This window comes from Mobula hypostoma, chromosome 13 (genome assembly GCF_963921235.1).
Source record: "Mobula hypostoma chromosome 13, sMobHyp1.1, whole genome shotgun sequence".
NCBI lineage: Eukaryota > Metazoa > Chordata > Chondrichthyes > Myliobatiformes > Myliobatidae > Mobula > Mobula hypostoma.
The window spans coordinates 45,574,640-45,593,003 of record NC_086109.1 but is presented as its reverse complement, the minus strand read 5'-3'; the positions used below and the strand labels follow the sequence as shown (position 1 = coordinate 45,593,003).

The following is an 18,364-nucleotide window of genomic DNA, read 5'->3' as shown; positions in this document are numbered from 1 at the left end:
AACTTTAAACTTTAACACTTGGGAATTTTCTACATACATATACACACACACACACACACACACACACACACACACACACATACACACACAGAATTCTGGTTAATTGGGGCACATCGGGACCATTATATTTTGGCCCTATTAAGTGGCTGCCCCAATTATCCGAAGTTTCACGGAAACTAGACAATAGGGCAATGCATTGGGGCACCCTTTGAGAGAAGGTTAGTGCAGTCTGATGTGACCAGAATGAACATTAAATTTTGCTGAATGCTATTGGTATCGCTTTGCTTTGGAAACTGAAGTAGAAAACCTCAGTTTATTAAAGAAGAACGACGCATAGCAAAGCAAATATAGCTCCTCCTCATTTAATGAAGGACACTTTTGATGGCATCATTTCTGGTTTATCTGCCACCCTTGTGCCTCTCGTTGTCATTCTGGAGACGTGCAGCCCTTTCATCCCCCGTCTCTTCATCTCTTTTGCTGTTTGTTGTTTGTCTCTGATCCTGGAGACGTACATGCCTCTCCTCCTCTGTCTCTTCTTCTCTCATCTTTTTTTGTCCTGACTCTTTGATCCTGGAGTCGTGCAGCCCTTTCCACGCCGCATGATAAGGCTGACGTTTTTTATTACCCTAATGCTGGATAGAAGATACGAAGCACTAACACCAAAGGATGCTGATTATTCTTGATGATGTGGTTGGCGGTCTCCTAAATGGACGTGATATAGTCACCGCTGTCCTTTGACTGCAGCAAAGGGTTTTATGGGTGTCTCAGAGTACATCGTTACAATAAGATTTAATTGTCTGTTATTGATGGGTGGCAGTTAGATCTGTCCCAATCGTGCACATGCTGATGGTGATTAGCAGAATATGACTCCTTGAAATAGAGCTGCCCTGCCCTTTTGCTCTGGTAGGTGTCGCTGCTGAGGCTGGCCGTGCGCACGCGTCGGGCTGTCGTGTCCTGATTTCCATGATGGCCAATCGGGTCTCGGGTGAAAGCCAGCCTGTTGATTTTTGGCGAATGAGCAATTTTATGCGAATATTTAACCCTGAATTTTGCCTGCGTTCTGTAAGTTAGTGCATTTTAATTCGATTTAGCCAAAAAAGTGCCGCTGTAATGCACTGTTTGCACTAATTGGAGGTCATGGACAGAAAAACAGACAAAGCATGAGAGTTTTAATAGTATATAGATAGTTAAAAAGGTATAAAAAGGGCAAACTACTGTTTAACTAAGTAACAAATGAAGTATTTAAACGAAATGCAGAACAAATATGAACATTACCAATATTATTACAGTACTATGAAAAGGTGTATTAGTTCCTATTAATTATCGATGGAGGAATTCATTCCATATACATGTTCTTTTGATTGACTGTAAATTGTCAAAATCAGTATAGACACCTCATAAAATGCTTTTGACAATTGCATTCTTCAGTTTCATGTAACACTCAAGATGATTGTGGATAACTTCAAATCCTTCATAGTTCCTAACTTGTAGAAGTAGTGAAATCATTTCATTTTCACTCCCAGCATTTCTAGCATCTGCAATCCTGAATGCTTGAAATTGCAGTGAGTGAGTGAGTGAGAGAGAGAGAGAGAGAGAGAGAATTATTCACCCCTTGGAAGTTTTCATGTTTTATTCTTTACAGAATTGAATCACAATGGATTTAAATTGTCTTTTTTTGGACACTGATAAACAGAAGAAGTGTCTAAGTGAAAACAGATTTCTACAAAGTGATTTAAATTAATTACAAATATAAAACACGAAATAATTGATAGCACAAGTATTCACTCCATCAAGCCAGTATTTAGTAGATGCACCTTTGGCAGCAATTACAGCCTTGAGTCTGTGTGGATAGGTCTCTATCAGCTTTGCACATCTGGACACTGTCATTTTTCCCCCTTTCTGCTTTACAAAACTGTTCAAGTTCTGTCAGATTGCATGGGGATCATGAGTGGTCAGCCATTTCCAAGTCCAGCCATGAATTCTCAATTGGATTGAGGTCTGGACTCTGACTTGGCCACTCCAGGACATTAACTTTGTTGTTTTTAAGCCATTCCTGTGTAGCTTTGGCTTTATGCCTGGGGTCATCGTCTTGCTGGAAAGCAAATCTTCTCCCAAGTCACAGTTCTCTTGCAGACTGCATCCGGTTTCCTCCAGGATTTCCCTGTATTTTGCTGCATTCATTTTACCCTCTACCTTCACAAGCCTTCCAGGGCCTGCTGCAGTGAAGCATCCCCACAGCATGATGCAGCCACCACCATGCTTCCCGGTAGGGGTGTTGTGTTTTTGATGATCTGCAGTGTTTCACTTACACCAAACATAGCGTTTAGTCTGATGGCTAAAAATCTCAATTTTCATTTCATCAGACCATAGAATCTTCTTCCAGATGACTTCAGAGTCTTCCACATGCCTTCTGGCAAACTCTAGCCAAGATTTCATTTGTTTCTTTCAACAGTGGCTTTCTCTTTGCCACTCTCCCATAAAGCTGTAACTGGTGAAGCAACTGGGCAACAGTTGTTGTATGTGCAGTCTCTCCTATCTTAACCTCTGAAGCTTCTATCTCCTCCAGAGATGTCATGGGTCTCTTGTGGCCTCCCTCACTAGTTCCCTCCTTGCACAGTCACTCAGTTTTTGAGGACGACCTGCTCTAGGCAGATTTACAGCTGTGCCATATTCTTTCCATTTCTAGATGATTGACTTAACTGTACTCCAAGGGACAATCAGTGACTAGGAAATTTTCTTGTATCCATTTCCTGGTTTATGCTTTTCAATAACCTTTTTGCAGAGTTTCTTGGAGTGTTCTTTTGACTTGATGATGTAGTTTTTGCCAGGATACTGACTCCCCAGCAGTTGGACCTTCCATGTAGAGATGTATTTTCACTACCGTCGATTGATGAACACAGGTGATCTCCTTTTAACTAGTTATGTGACTTCTAAAACCAATTGGTTGCACCAGTAATGATTTGGTGTGTCATATTAAAGGGTGTGAACACTTGTGCAATTAATTATTTTGTGTTTTATATTTGTAATTAATTTAGATTACTTTTTAGAGATCTGCTTTCACTTTGACATGAGTCTTTTTCTGTCGATCAATGTCAAAAAAGCCAAATTAAATCCACTATGATTCAATGTTGTAAAACAATAAAACGTGAAAATTTCCAAGGGGGTGGTGAATACATTTTATAGGCACTGTATATGTATGTATGCATGTGTGTGTGTGCGTACGTTACATGCTTTTCACTCTGTACCTTTTCTTCCTCTCTTTCTCCGCACTTCCCTCACACCATGCCTCTCTCTGTCTGCAGATATTGATGAGTGTCGCCTGCACAATGGTGGCTGTGACCACGTCTGCAGGAACACTATTGGAAGCTTTGACTGCAGTTGCAAAAAGGGCTACAAACTGCTGACGAATGAAAGGACTTGTCAAGGTGAGTCAGATTTCTGTGCTATTTGTTTTAACCTATATGATGTGTTTCCACTATAATCTCACCTTTAATCTAATATTTGAGATGGGATTTTTCTGCTTGTGAATTGCACGGTAACAGGTGGGAGTTCTGAAATTGTAGTTTTCCCTGCACTACATACAAATATCTGCTCCTTTTTCAGCAACATCAGCGAAATAATCAAGAAAGGTGTATTTGTTGCTTCTGTTATGGTGATTGTACCTTCTGATTTCTGCACAGTGTTATCTGATGTCCTTTAAAACCAAGCAGATTAGACTTTAGATGAAGTTGAAGGATAAAAGTGTTTTTGGTTGGAACATGAGCCACCGCAAATGAATCGTCTGTAAATATCTCGAATCTCTTTGGGAGTGTAGAGTTTGTTTGTGAGAGAGGGCAGGTACTATACTTCACAAAGTGTGTCATTCCATTAAGATTGGAATGTTTTTTCTTGATGACCGCAATGCTCATTTCAAATGTTTATAAAGAGTCAGATCTCTGCTTCAGGCTAGTTAACAATTTAAAATCTACTGGATGTTTGTGCACCCTCAAATATACAGTAACATTTCACAAGAGATGAAAATTCCATCCACCCAAATTCTGGGGATTTGGTCCTGTGAGAATGTAGTCACTTCGACCTGTGGGCAATGTCAACCCTGGAAAAGTGGCACTGGATTACAGGGAGAACAACTATTTCCGCTGGTCACTGGGGTCCTCTGATGGCGGAACCTGGGTATTGCAGGAGTAATGTTAGGACAATCATTCACGTTCGGCTGTGAAATGCCTACACTCCCAACTGACTTGAAATAACTGCACACTTGCCTTAGGCAACCTGTCTAGACCACTATGATTTGCCAGTCCGATCCTCATTATGTGACCCTGCTTTTTACCCCTGTAGTATGGGAGGGAGAAACGGAGCTTATCTTGCTGGTTTTACTTTGTTGCTCGGTATATTCTGTTTTGCTGTGTTCTGTGTTGTTCTGCCAAGCACAGTGGGCACATTATGTTGGCTCCAGAAGATGTGACAACACTTGCAGGCTGCTCCCAGGACATCCTTGGGTGTGCTGGTCGTTAATGCAAACGACACATTTCTCTGTATGTTTCAAAGTACATGTGATAAATAAATCTGAATCTGATTATAAGGAGTGGAGGTGTTGGTGGGGTGGGGGGGGGTGTGGATGAGTGGGGAGGGAAAAAAGGCAAAGAAATGGCTGACAGCTGCCGAAACTATACCTTCTAACCCAGTCAAATCAGAACCATCAAAGAGAGGATGAGTCAGATATTCAAAAGCTATTAAAAACTTCTAAAACTGTTTTAAGGAAAGTTCTCAAAGCACTCAAGCAGTTTAACTAATTTTTACAAAACCTGTCTTACTCCCCCATAACTATACCTCAGCTTTGAAATGAGTGGAGGGGCATCTAACCAAGCTCGTTTTTGTTTAAGAGTAGGCAACGTAGATTCTCCCAGTGATGTGACTGCTCCCAGACTGAGCAGCACACAGGCTCAGCAGGTCAAGCGGCACCTATGCAGGGGAATAAACAATCGCCGTCTTAGGCTGAGACCCTCATCAGGTAATTTTGTCGGGTCTCCTATAAAAGCTTCCAAATGGTTTTCAAATTAATAAATACAAAAAATCCAAACAATTTAAGAAACCTCGGTGAGCTAATCCGTCACAGCAGTTTGTGTCTATTGAAGTGAACGGGAAAGCATTCCCAGTATGAGGTGCAAGTTGTTTAAATAAATTACTATGGCATGAGTGTTGGGGAACCTGCGCAATTTGCACAAGGAATCCTGCACCAGAATGCAGTTGGCTAAACAGCGGCTGATCACAACTCCCGGACTTACGTTTTCATATACTTATTTGCCAGAATCCTGATGTTCCTGACACTATACAAGGAAATGTCAAGGTTTCCTGCCGTTCCCATTCACAGTTTGTAGAACTTGAAATCCTGACTGTAGCTATGTTGACTCCTGATCTAGTATTGCAGAGAAAGCATTGCTCAGATTCAGGATCATTACTGCATCGCTAAGTCGATATTGTATTTCAATTAGATTGACTTATTGCTGGATCCCAGTAATTAACTATTCCTTTCAGCTTTTAAAACTAAACTTCGTTGCTTTACGTGGAGGCCACACTGATAACATGTCAGCACTGGGGAGGCTGCAGAAAAAGATTTACCAGAACGTTGCCTGGGATAAACGTTCTAGTTCTGAGAAAACTGAATTATTTTCCTTGGAGCCATGGATACTAAGGGTAGGGAGGGGGTTACCTGTTAAAAGGATACAGACTTATGAGAGGCATAGATAGGGAGGATAGTGACATAACAGGGATGCCTAAGACCAGAGGGCATAGGGTTTGAGATGATCTGAGGAAGGATTTTTTCACCCAGAGGGGGTAGCAATCTGGAATGTACGGCCTGGGAAGGTGGTGGAGGAAGGTGTGTTTGAAATGTATCTAGATGAGCATTTGACATGCCAATGATAAGGCCCAAATGCTGGCAACTTAGAATAATACAGATGGGTACTTGATAGCTGTCATGGACGTGGTAGGTCAAATGGATTGCTTCTGCTCCTTGTTACTATGACTCTCATCAATAAAGGCAGTGGGACTGTAAGCCCAGGCCTTCGCCAGTTGTTAGGGGAAATGTGAGGACATTAGTACAGGATCGATTCTTAATCTCCTCCAGATTGAAGATGGTGAAGGAAAGGGGAATAGAGGATTTAGGTGAAAGATGAATCAAGAATTGGACAATGGAGTTGTAGGGAATGATGGAATTTTAGTTTCCAGAGACACTGAGGGGCAAAAGAATTTAGGAGAGAAATGACTTGGGGATATGGGGTACTGAAGCAAGTTTATGGAGAGGGGAATAATGAAATGCTTTTTGGTGAGTGGAGGGACCAACAATTGCAGCCTATAACTGAAATTGTACTGTTGACTGAACTTGTGACGCCCTTTGTCTCAGGAGCGAAATTGGTTTTGTTCCAAGAGAGGGGTACTGGCCTGCAAAGGGTATTTATATAGTAACAATTAATCTTATCATATCATACCCTTCAGAGTGCTCATCAAACACGCCACTGCTGAAATCTGTACAGGCTTGCAGTCACGTATACACAGAAGCCTTTTGGGGTGAAGCCAGTGTCAGTGAGGGGTGGCCAGATGTTATCAGCTAGTCACGCTCTTGATGTGTTAAATGATTTAGAACAGTGTTTTCATTAGTCATAGAAACAAGAAATCAGGAGCATGTCAGATAAGTGTTAGAGGTGAGTACAGGCCAGGTTTGATGCAGGCTCATTAAAGGTTTTACATTCTGCCCTGCGGAATAGTAATAAAGAAATCGACTGTGAAGTCCTGATGAAAAGTCTCAGCCTGAAACGTTGACTGTTTACTCTTTTCCATTGATGCTGCCAGACCTGCTGAGTTCCTCCAGCATTTTGTGTGCATTGCCTTGGATTTCCAGCATCTGCAGATTTTCTTGTGTGTGGAAATCAACTGTGAAACGAACCTGCCTCAGTCTAGTTTTATTCTGTCCGTTCTAAATCTTGTAAGTGTCTTTATCCTTCTGATCCTTTCGCTGTATCTCTGACTGTTCCCCTTCTGATTTGCTCCCTCTGCCCCATTGACTCTACTTTCTATCATTTCTGATTATATGTTTCTGTACATTCTGATACCCCTACTATCCCCTTGATACCCCTACAATTCTCTTCCTCTACTCTTCTGGTTCTACCTCCTTTGACTCTATTCAGTTCAATCATCTGGTGAGCCCTCACCTTGAGTATTGTGAACATTTTTGGGCCCCTCATCTTAGAAAAGATGTGCTGGTATTGGAGAGGGTCCAGAGGAGGTTCACAAGGATGATTCTGGGAATGAAAGGGTTATCATACGAGGAATGTTTGATGGCTGTGTGTCTGTACTCGCTGGAATTCAGAAGGATGGGGGGGATCTCACTGAAACCTTTCCAATGTTGAAAGACCTAAACAGAGTAGATATGGAAAGGAAGTTTCCCCGTGGTGGGAGAGTCTAGGACAAAAGGGCACAGCCTCAGGATAGAGGGATACCCTTTCAAAACAGAGATGCGGAGAAATTTCTTTAACCAAAGGGTGGTGAATTTGTGGAACTTGTTGGCTCAGGCAGCTGCGGAGGCCAGGTCATTGGGTGTATTTAAGGCAGAGATTGATAGGTTCTGGATTGGACACGGCATCAAAGGTTATGGGGGGAAGGCCGGGAACTGGGGTTGAGGAGAAGATGGATAAAAAGGATCAGCCATGATTGACGGGCCAGATGTCTCATGGTCCTATGATTTTATCTGTAAATGATTCAGCCCATGCTTACATGCAGTGAAATGTAAGGAACATATTCAGACATGGGGTCATACGTGGAGAAATGCATTAATGCCAAAAAAGAGACAAGAGAGAGTCTAATCACCTATGCTTGATTTTCAATGACATCGATTTCACAGAATCCCCACCATCAACATCCTGAGGTCAACACCTACCAGAAACCACGTGAGTAGGTTGACCAAGCTGCTTATTTCATCCCTCCTCTCCTACCCATCCAACTGCCCTTCACCTGGTCTCATCTTTCACCTGCTAGCTTATACTCTCCCCCACCTCCCCGCCCCATAGTAACTTATTCTGCTTTCTTTTTCCTTCCTTTCCAGTCCTGGCCAAGTGTCTCCGCTCAAAACATTAACTGTTTATTTCCTTCCATGGATGCTGCCCGACCTGCTGAGTTCTTCCAGCATTTTGTGCGTGTTGTTAAGAAATCCTTTCTGTTTTGCAGGATGAGCATAGCTTCAACAACCTCAAGAAGCTTAACATCATCCAGGAACAAAAATATATTTGGTTGGAACCCTATCGAATACGTTAAGCAGTCACTCCCTGCAACACTTGTGCATGTGGCTATAGTGGGCTCCTTATACAAAACACACTGCCCAGACGATTCAAACATTATCTCTCAAGCTCACACCTACTCTGTGTTCCAATAGCTTTTGCAATTCAACGTCTTCGATCACTGTAAAGGCTGATTTATACCTGTGCGTACGGGCTACGCTGTAGCCTACACAAGCGGCCTACGCTGTTGTGAGCATTTATACTTGTGCGTTGGTGTGTCTGCATCACTCTGCGATTCACTGCCAAAATGCTAGTTGGCGGTGGGGTTTCTATGCCACTGTGTTGAGTTTCTTTCTGTACTTCAAACAATGGCGATTGAAACTGAGCACATCATGTTGGAGTTGAAGCTAATAAATGTTGAACAAGAGCTTCTTCTCTCTCAATTCTGAAATGGTGGAGAAGAAGAAGCAACCGGAAATGTGTAGGAGGAAATGTGATGCTACCAAGCGGACCAATCACAGTTGTTGCGGTCTGCGTCACCACAACGCATAGTTACATTTTGGGAGAGGTGCGTGTTAGGCTACGGCGTAGGGGTCAGCGTAGAGTGCAGCGTAGGGTACGCGGCTATGCCGTACCTACGGCGTACATTTGATGCAGAAGTATAAATTGGGCTTTCGTCTGTTTCCTGAGCAGCACACTGTTTCCCAGTCAGCACAGTTTTGTGTCTTTCATTTATTTTGCACTAACTAGCTGAAATATGGAACCAGAATAGGAATCAGCATTAAGGCAGAAGTGCAATCCAAGTGGGAAGCCTGTGCTTGCACGCTCCGGGTCCCAGGATGATACACCAGACCAGCATGCTGTCTTTAAGGTGGTACCACCGAGCGAACTTCCAACACTGCTTCTTTGTGTGACTCAACAGTTGTTGCATCATTCGAAGGGCAATGATGAAACATTGCTCTTGCGGTACTGGGATTAGTTCTGACCACCCTTTCTTTAAACCAGTAGCATATTAGGGCAGCACAAAACTGTGCCTCGAACAGATTCACGACAATTATACTGGAAATGAGAAGCTATAATTAAGGAAAAGTTGTTCCACGGGGTAGGCCAAAGGAGACATAATAAAGGTTTTCAAACTTCTGTGGTTTCCAGAGGGTGCTCAGTAATTCACAGTTGGTGAATTAGTGTGAGCTAGACAGACTCACAATACTGCTATTAGAAGAACAAAGAATTAAGTCAAAATAAAATCATTTCTCGTTATTGCAATGGGAATACTCTGTTAAACATGGCTGTTTAAGCAATTAAACTATGGCATTAAAACAGAATTCCACAAGATATTCGAAAGGAGAATATAAAACAATGAAAATATAAAGGAAAGATTTTGAGGAAAAAGTTGCTCATGTTGAAGAATTGGCTCCAATAAAGGCACAAACAAGGAGGCCTGAGCTTCATTCTGGGTGTGATTACTCTGGCTGCAAATCAGCTGTTGGTCCTTTTTATCTGGGTTTAAATCCCACAGTGATAATGCCAATAGTTCCAAAAGCAAATCATATCTCAATTTAGCTTTTTAATCCATGCTATTCCAAAACACACAATTTCCCATAATTTGTAATGATTGCATTTTTTTCAGACCCAATATACAGAACAGAACTTGGAGGTGTAGCAAACTATCATGCAAGATGCAGCCATTACTGGATCAGGAATAAAACTGGGTTCCAAAAGGTGCGGCAGTGGAAACATTTCATTTGGACTTAAGTAGAGTAACAGGAGCTGATTATGACTTTACCTGCCTGGGTACAAAAGACTGAAATAAGACTCAGTCTCATCTTTTCTCCTTTCCAACCTCTTCCCTAGCAGCATCAGACAAGCATGGATTCCTTTGTTTGCATTGTGGCTGTTTGATTATATCACATACACTTCTTACCTCAGTCCCACTAGTTCTTGAAATAATAATGCACTTCCCTGGAAGAAGTACAGATTAATTTCAACTGTGCTTTTCATTTCTTCATTCAGTGTCAGAAACTCTCTGTCCCAGACTGTGATCATTTAGAAATATTGAAAGTGGAGGTTGGTAAATTTTTGAAACTACAAAATTGAAGGCTGTAGGAAAGGAGGAGTTGAGGCCTGGGGTAAATCAGTTATGATCTTAGTGAATGGTAGGAGCAGGCTTGGGGAGCAAGTGGCCTGTTTCTGCTCCTATTTTCTTCTTGTTTATTCTGTGAAGTTGAGAATTCCCTTCCCCCACCACCCACGGTCAGGAAATTAGATTAACTTTTATACCACCCACTAGCTAGATTTTTCATTGTATAGTTTGGGAACATTTGGGTTTAGCAGTAATCCATGAACACTACCACACTATTCTGCACTCTTTTTGCACCTTAAAAAATATTTCTGATTGTAACTCATAGTAACTTTCTTTTATGTATTGCTCTGTACTGGTGCTGCAAGACAACAAATTACATGACATTTGTCAGTGGTAACAAAGCTGAAGGAGTAGGAGAAGGAGGAATAGATAATGTGTTCTGACGCAGTGCCATGATATTGTGTCAGTTAGATAAACTTGGCAACATGCATTTTGTTCAAGACGCCACCCCTTTCAAAACAAGGGAGTGCTGCCCTTAGGTAAATGAAAGCTGTGGTAGCCCTGCCAGTAAACAGCATTGCAAAGGAATGTGAACCACAGACAAGACAACGAGGGACTGTAATGCCCTGTTCGGAGTTGGGTTTGTCAATGGTTCATCATTCTCACCTAAGTTTAACCTTAATGTAATCTCTTTCTGTTGCAATTAGAAGTAAGATCTCTTGAGGATTACACTATGATAAAATATTGTGGGTTCATTGTGCATTCAAGCTGGTAAATTAGGTGGGACTACATAAACAATTCAAGCCTCAACAAACAGCCTTCATCAGAAACATTGGCAGGGAAGAACATCTCAGTGTACTAATTAAATAGCCATTTGTGCCAGACTCTCTTGCTTAAAACCTACTGATCAGCTCAGATTCAGACCATTTTGATTTACCCATGGATACTTTGATGTGGTCTGTATGAAGTTGACTAAGCTGGGCTGCTTACATTAAAGTTGTTTTATTTTGTGTGGCCCAACGTAGAATTCGGACAGAAAAGTTTGATACGAAGCATTGTGGCATGACACAAACATTACTATAGTGGTAGCAGAACAATCTCAAAAATATCTTCACACAATCTTCAGACTCTGGACATGTAACTAGAAGCTTTTGCGTGTTTAATGAACCATTGATGGGGCTGGAGCAGAGTTTTCCCTGCTGCCGAGCAAGTGAGGTTTAGAAGCTGAGCGACTGAGAAAAGGCAGCTTTGGCATGGAGAAAGATTGCATTTTGATTGGCTCATGTTCCCAACTCAGCTTTCTTCCAGCCTCCATGAGCACAAAGCTCATCCCTTCACCAACTGTTTCCATGCAGTTTATGGCAGAAAAATTCCATGAGAGTACTAATGCTGTTTCTGGATTTCAGTTCAGCATTCAACATTGTTGTCTCACAGAGCTTGGTGAACAAACCCCTACTTGTCTAAGTACACCACTGTGAACCTGGTTGTTGGACTTCCTAACCAACAGACCTCAGACAGTCAGGATGCATTGCTATTCCTCCCTCCCCCTCATCCTCCACACGGGTGCCCCCCAGGGCCGTGTGCTGAGCCCATTGCGGTACACTCTGCTCACGCATGACTGCATGGCCAAACACCCGAGTAATCACAATGTCTACTTCACCGATGACACAACAGTGGTGGGGCTCATCGACAACAACAATGAGATGGCCTGCGGAGAGCAGGTGGAACAGCTTGAGGCCTGGCGCCAGGCAAATGACCTCTTCTTCAATATCAACGAGACAAAGAGGATGGTTATTGTCTTCAGGAGGACTCCCACCACTCACGCCCCTTTTTACATCGGCGGGACAGCAGTGGAAATTGTGAACAGTTTGGTACTCCTGGGAGTGCACATTTCGCACAACCTCTCAAGGTTGCAGAACACATTCTACGCAACCTGGAAGGTTCTTTCTGAGGAGGCTGAAGAGAGCTGAGTTATGCAAATCAATGCTCACATCATTCTACAGATGTGCATTAGAGAGCATCCTGACAAGCTGCAACACTGCCTGGTACAGAAACTGCACTGTGACGGACAGGAAGGCCCGACAGAACTGCCCAACGCATCACTGGCACCAGCCAACCCACCATCCAGGGGATATATACAGAAAGGTGCCAGTAACACCCTGAAAGATCCCACCCACCCTGCTCATGGACTGTCTGTCCCACTATAATGTTGAATCAGATTCACGGGTCTGGTGAGTGAGATAGAAAGCACTGATTGTGAATATGTACATTAATCTTTTATTTACAAACTGAATATTCAACAAACGTGTGGTGCGTGGCCAAGTGGTTAGGGCTTTGGACTAGCGATCTGAAGGTTATGGGTTTGAGCCTCGGCCAGGGCAGCATGTGTGTCCTTGAGCAAGGCACTTAACCACACACTGCTCCAGTCTACACAGCTGAAAATGGGTACCAGCAAAAATGCTGGGGGTTAACCTTGCGATAGACTGACATCCTATCCGGGGGTGGGGGGGAAGAATTTCCTACTCTCAGTCGCTTCACGCCACAGAAACCGGCATAAGCACTGCCCTGATGGGCCACAAAGGCTCGTGACAGACTTTAAAACAATTCAACAAACATGCTTAGCTAAAAGTGCACACAGAACATACCTTCCCAGTGGTCATGTGCACCGCTTGCCTTAAACAAAGGAAGACAGAAAGAACCTCCCACACCTGCTCTCTATATAACCAGGATATTTGGAACTGGACACCAGACAGCTAACCACTGGGGAAAAACAACTGCAGTTTCTATACCTACCAATCACGACAGAAACAACTTTCGGCAATCAGAACGAGCCATGTCCCCCACAGGACACTAGGAGGCTACATAGCATCCACACAAGGATCACCAGACTCAAAAACAGTTACTTTCCCCAAGTAGTCAGGCTGATCAACACCTCCATTCACTAACCCACCCCTCCACACCCACAACCACCACAGCTTTATCATTTTCTGTCTGAGGCACCTTATGTACTGACACTCCTGTGCCTAACATCATTTTAAGGACATACAGTCAATCCATGTATATAACTAGCATCTCACTGACATCTTCAACATCCCTCTACCACCACACTCCTCCGTCTAGCGGAGAGGGGTAGAGAGGGAAAGATGTGCTTCGTGGTAGGGTCCTGTTGAAGGTGGCAGAAGTTGCAGAGGATGATGTGCTGGATCCAGAAGCTGGTGGGGTGGTAGGTAAGGACAAGGGGAACTCTGTCCCTGTTGTGGTGACGGGAGGATGGGGTGAGGATCGAAGTGCGGGCAATCACATCTTTCCCTCTCCACCCCTCTCTGCTTTCCGCAGGGATCGTTCCCTCCACGACTCCCTGGTCCACAAGTCCCTCCCCACGGATCTCCCACCCGGCACTTATCCCTGTAAGCTTAAGTGCTACACCTGTCCCTACACCTCCTCTCTTGCCACCATTCAGGGCCCCAAACACTCCTTCCAAGTGAGGCAACACTTCACTTGTGGGTCTGTTGGGGTCATCTATTGCATCCGGTGCTCCCGGTGTGGCCTCCTCTACATCGGTGAAACCTGACACAGATTTGGAGACCACTTCGTCGAGCACCTCCACTCCATCCGCCACAACAGACAGGATCTCCCGGTAGCCACCCACTTCAACTCTGCTTCCCATTCCCATTCAGATATGTCCATACATGGCCTCCTCTACTGCCATGATGAGACTAAACTCAGGTTGGAGGAGCAACACCTCATATACCGTCTAGGTAGTCTCCAGCCCCTTGGTATGAACATGGAATTCTCCAACTTCCGGTAATTCCCTCCCCCTCCCTTCCTCTATCCCTATTTCACTCTACCCTCTCCCCCAGCTCCCTCATGATTCCGCCTCCTTCTTCTACCACCCATTGTCTTCAGGGCTATGACGTCAATGCTTCCCCTCCCCCACCCCTTTGTCTTTCAAATTACTGGTCTATCAACTGACGCTACAAGCATTCTTCAAATCCTTCCCCATCTTTCATTCTTCAGTCCTGACGAAGGGTTCCGGCCTGAAACGTCGACTCATCGTTTCTGACTGATGCTGCCCGACCTGCTGAGTTCATCTAGCGTACTGAAAGTGTTGCTTTTATGTTTTTTATTATTGTGAAGCAGTGGAGGCTACCTCGGTAAATATATTTAAGACAAGATTGGATAGATTTTTACATAGTAGGGGAATTCAGGATAATGGGGGAAAGGCAGGTAGGTGGAGATGAGTCCATGGTCAGATCAGTCATGGCCTACTCCTGCTCCTATTTCTTATGTTCTTATGTTCTTCTTTATCTTATGTGTTTTTTTGTGCTGCATCGGATTCAGAGTAACAATTATTTTGTTCTCCTTTACACATGTGAACTGGAAATTACATAGACAGTATTGAATCTTGAAGAGTGTCAGTGCATTGGATGTCCCTTTGGGCCCAAGCAACATCTGTAGCTTCCAGACAATGAATGGTGCTAAGCTCATCTTTGTGCCTGAGATCTCCACATTAATTTTCTTTCATGAATGAGAATGAGCAAATGAAAGTGGCTTGCCCAGGACAGCTCCACCTTCTTCTATCTCACAATAAGAACTGATTATTCAGCCACTATCACACTGTTATTTGTGGGAGCTTGCAGTACAAAGATACTTTGCTCTTTTTTCCTGTATCATAGAGATTATTAGATTTCAAAGCAAAACTGCATTGGTGGCACCTGAGGCTGGATAATGAAAATTAGTGAACTTTTCTTGATTAGCCTTGACTGAAGCTTCAGAGCCAAGCTCTTGCAAGACTTGATGATGAGAATGGAGCAAAACCATTCCTGTTACTGCACCTGACAACACCTGATTTCAAATTTCCCACCAGTTGTGCTCAGACTAGAGGGGTGCTTAAGACCACACCTGTGTGTAGAGAAGGGTCTTACACCATGGCCACCTCTGCTGTTATACTTTGGTTGCATCACCCATTGCCTCTGTACTGAACAAGCCTGGATACATGCAGGGGAACATTGTGGTACATCCAAATTGGGACTACTGATGGAGTCCTGGGTGTTGGTAAAATAAGAGAAGGGGGATAAATTCTCTACTATTGTGGAAAAATGCTAAAAATATATATTTTTGTGGCTATTTTAGTGCAGGGAGGATTTAGAGTAGGGTTCCTCAGCTTGGTTCCACAGACTGCTCAGTTAGTGGTAGGGGTCCATGGCATAAAAAAGGTTGGGAACTCCTGATTTAGAGTTTAAAATCTACGAAGGAAATTGAGTGCTGGATTGGTTCACATTTATAAGGAGTAAAATTATCTGTTGTATCATATTAAATGCTTGTCATCACACAGAGTAGTCAAGCAGCACACGGACCCATTCCACACTCTCCCAGCCTCAAGCTAATTAATTGTGTGCATGTTGCAAATACTCATTTTGGGGGATTTATGGGCTTCAGAAAGAAACATGCATTATCTCAAACTGTAATCAAACCAGTATGTATTTCTCAGTTCTCTGACTCTACTTTGTCTACTGATACAGCTGAGATACAGATTCCTTATCTCATAAAAACACCAAACATTAACTCCACGACTCAGTTTACATGAGGTGACCTGGAACTAATTCAAGGTAATATGTTCTAACTGTTCAAAATTTCTGAAATTATTTGTACTCCTGTTTCCTTGGCTGGTTTTGTATCAGTCATGTGCTACAATGAAAGTAGAAGACATAAATGTGACAAAGGGTATAGAATCCCATCCCTTAACCACACACGTGTGCGTACTAGTGAAAGTCACTGGACGCTCGAAGAATTGGCAGGTTTATTTCTGTGTCTTCCTTTACCCTAGATTTAATGGAGACCATTTCTTCCTCCTGCTGAGATTCGTATTCAACTTAATTTCAATGTCTTTCCATCTTTCTTTGCTTTGGAGAATGATTTCTTCTTTGCCCATATTTTGTCTTCTGTTTGCCATACTTTTCATGTTGTCTTTCTCATAGAGGATTTAAAATAGTTTTTTAAAAATCTTTTACCTTTATATACTCAGCAATGTGAGACCTTAAGATTTGATTTTAATTATTGTCATTACAGTTCAAGACTGCAGGAGCAATCCTCCCTTCATTATATTTTTACATTCTCTCACTTCCTACTGAGAGCAAGAAATTATTAGCACAAATTGTAGAGTGCAAGATCACAATCCTGCCAAACGTTTGTGGACGTGCCTGTTTTAGCAGGAGAGTATTGTGACTCTGTAAGACTCACACTGAAACAGAATTGAATTGAATTGAATTTATTACTTACATCCTTCATATACGTGAGTAAAAATCTTTACGTTACGTCTCTGTCTAAATATGCAATTTATAGTAATTTATAATAAACATTATGTACAACAGGATAGTCAATATAACATAGAAATACAGTTGCATCAGCATGAGTTAATCAGTCTGATGGCCTGGTAGGAGAAGCTGTCCCAGAGCCTGTTGGTCCTGGCTTTTATACTGTGGTACCATTTCCCAGGTGGTAGCAGCTGAAACAGTTTGTGGTTGAGGTGACTCGGGTCCCCAATGATCCTTCGGGTCCTTTTTACACACCTGTCTTTGTAAGTGTCCTGAATTGTGGGAACTTCACACCTACAGATGCGTTGGGCTGTCCAAACCGCTATCCTGCGATTAAGGAGGTACAGTTCCCATTCCAGTTAGTGATGCAGCCTGTCAGGATGCTCTCAATTGTTCCCCTATAGAAAGTTCTTAGGATTTGGGGGCCTATACCAAACTTCTTCAACCATCTGAGGTGCAAGAGGTGCCGTTGTGCTTTTTTCACAACACAGCCAGTACGTACAGACCACATGAGATCCTCAGTGATGTTTATGCCAAGGAACTTAAAGCTGTTCACCTTCTCATCTCCAGATCCATTGATATCAATAGGAGCTAGCCATTCTCCATTCCTCCTGTAGTCCACAACCAGCTCCCTTGTTTTTGCGACGTTGAGGGAGAGGCACTTTTCCAAATTTTTCTGCCCTTTAATAATATTACAACAAGTAAAAGGGATTGGAAAATGTTAAGTAATTTGGTGATCAGACAGAAAGCAATGGGTGAAGCTATGTCTTATACTCTTATAGTGGAATGTGCTTGAGAGGGATAATAAATCAGCCACGATGGAACGGTGGCGCCAATTCAATAGGCCGAGATGCCTAATTCTGCTCCAATGTCTTATGGACTTGTGGACAAAAGGTTGGCAGGCTACAATTAATGGGTTACCTTAGGTACTTAACCTCAGCTTATTTGGCCAAGGGGACCAAAGAATGCTGGAGAAAAGGAGAGGAGTAAGACCACCTGGCCTCTCAACCCTGCCTTGCCCTCACTCATTCCAATCTTTCAAAAATATACAGTATCTTTTTCCTCTTTAAATACTTCCAGTGATATAATTGCCACAAGTTCTGGGTAGAGAATTCCAAGATCCACCACCCTCTCATTCATTCACATTGTGCTTGATAGGATTGTTTTATGTTTATATGTATTGTGTTTCTTAGGCTCTTATTGTGTTATTATTTATATTGTGTTTTATGTGCTGCATCAGAGGCAGAATAACAATAATTTCTTTCACCATACACATGTGTATTGAAGAACGACATTAAGCAATCTTGAATCTCTGAGAAAAGAAATTCCAATCCACTTGACTTGTAAATGACCATCTCTTTATCTTGTAACTGTGTCTCATTATTCAATCTCTCGCTAATGGAAACTTCTCAACATCTACCTAAGATGCTCATCGGCATCTTAGATGTTTCAATAAGATCATCCTACATTCTTCTAACTTATAAAGAAAACAAATCTACCTTTTGTGGCCATTCATTATAGAAACCCCTCTCATCATTGGAATCTCCTTTCAACTGCCTGCAATCTTAGTATAACCTTGCCTAAATAGGGGAAACAAAGATGTACACAGTACTTGCTAAACCTGTGTGCTAATCCTTTGTATGTTTCATGCACATAAATATCTAGTTCCCTCTGTACTCAATTCATTTTCATTTTCTCTC

At 42.7% G+C, this 18,364-nt stretch overlaps 1 protein-coding gene across 3 annotated transcripts in view; it reads left to right on the top strand.

Moving 5' to 3' along the window:
- The window catches only part of LOC134355568 (signal peptide, CUB and EGF-like domain-containing protein 3), a 502,690-nt gene that overhangs the window by 409,790 nt on the left and 74,536 nt on the right, over positions 1-18,364 (top strand). For all 3 annotated transcript variants that reach the window (XM_063065615.1, XM_063065614.1, XM_063065616.1), the window contains one exon: positions 3,303-3,425. In XM_063065615.1, the coding sequence (XP_062921685.1) occupies positions 3,303-3,425 (123 nt within the window). The remainder of the gene's footprint in view (positions 1-3,302; positions 3,426-18,364) is intronic.